The following is a 683-nucleotide window of genomic DNA, read 5'->3' as shown; positions in this document are numbered from 1 at the left end:
CCACAAGTTGGCTGGAGTTACAAGAGCCTGTCAGCAGACCTCAAACAATTACTATTGATGTTATCATTTTTAGTATTGCTACCATCATTATCACTATTATCGCTAATTTGAGACTCTCAGTCTATAAGTCGCCTATTTTCGACAGTGCCTTCACCGCCGCAGAAGGTCAATTACAGCATTTCAGATGGGCAGGTTTTCCTGTCATGGGAGCCTCCTGTGGACATGGCTGGGGGACTCGTCTACTATGTCGTCAAGCTGGACGGACACAACCTCTCTTGTGCTGTTGATGTCAGTGCAGATCTCGAATGTCTGGTCAGTAAGGTCTCTCATGTTTTGGTTCAGAAGAAAAAGAAAGGAAATAGTATAACGGTACTCATTTCATTTGCTTTATCCAAAGTTGCAAATTGGTGTTCTCTGATTCTTTACAGCTGGAAGGTTTAACGGCAGGTGAGGAACACGAGGTGACTGTGAGGGCATGCAACAGTAACCTTTGCAGTGATTCTGAACAGCTAACAGTGATTGGTCCTGGTGTTAAGAAGGAATATATCGTCCTCCCTGTGGTGTTACTTCTCCTTTTGCTGTGTCTTATAATCTTTCTTGTAGTCTGGTGAGTAGAAATCGAATATTGTTTATTAATAATATTGGTTTTATAATGTCTAACAATGTTATAGCCTCTCCCCACC

At 42.2% G+C, this 683-nt stretch overlaps 1 protein-coding gene across 1 annotated transcript in view; it reads left to right on the top strand.

Moving 5' to 3' along the window:
• The window catches only part of LOC119594246 (receptor-type tyrosine-protein phosphatase C-like), a gene marked incomplete at its 3' end in the record, with an annotated part of 35,196 nt that overhangs the window by 17,035 nt on the left and 17,478 nt on the right, over positions 1-683 (top strand). Inside the window, 2 exon segments of the mRNA XM_037943315.1 lie at positions 146-312; positions 429-607. Coding sequence (XP_037799243.1) covers positions 146-312; positions 429-607 — 346 coding nt within the window.

Source organism: Penaeus monodon, chromosome 33 (assembly GCF_015228065.2).
Source record: "Penaeus monodon isolate SGIC_2016 chromosome 33, NSTDA_Pmon_1, whole genome shotgun sequence".
Lineage (NCBI taxonomy): Eukaryota > Metazoa > Arthropoda > Malacostraca > Decapoda > Penaeidae > Penaeus > Penaeus monodon.
Note: the sequence above shows the minus strand (reverse complement) of the source record. Positions and strands in the feature narration are given on the sequence as shown.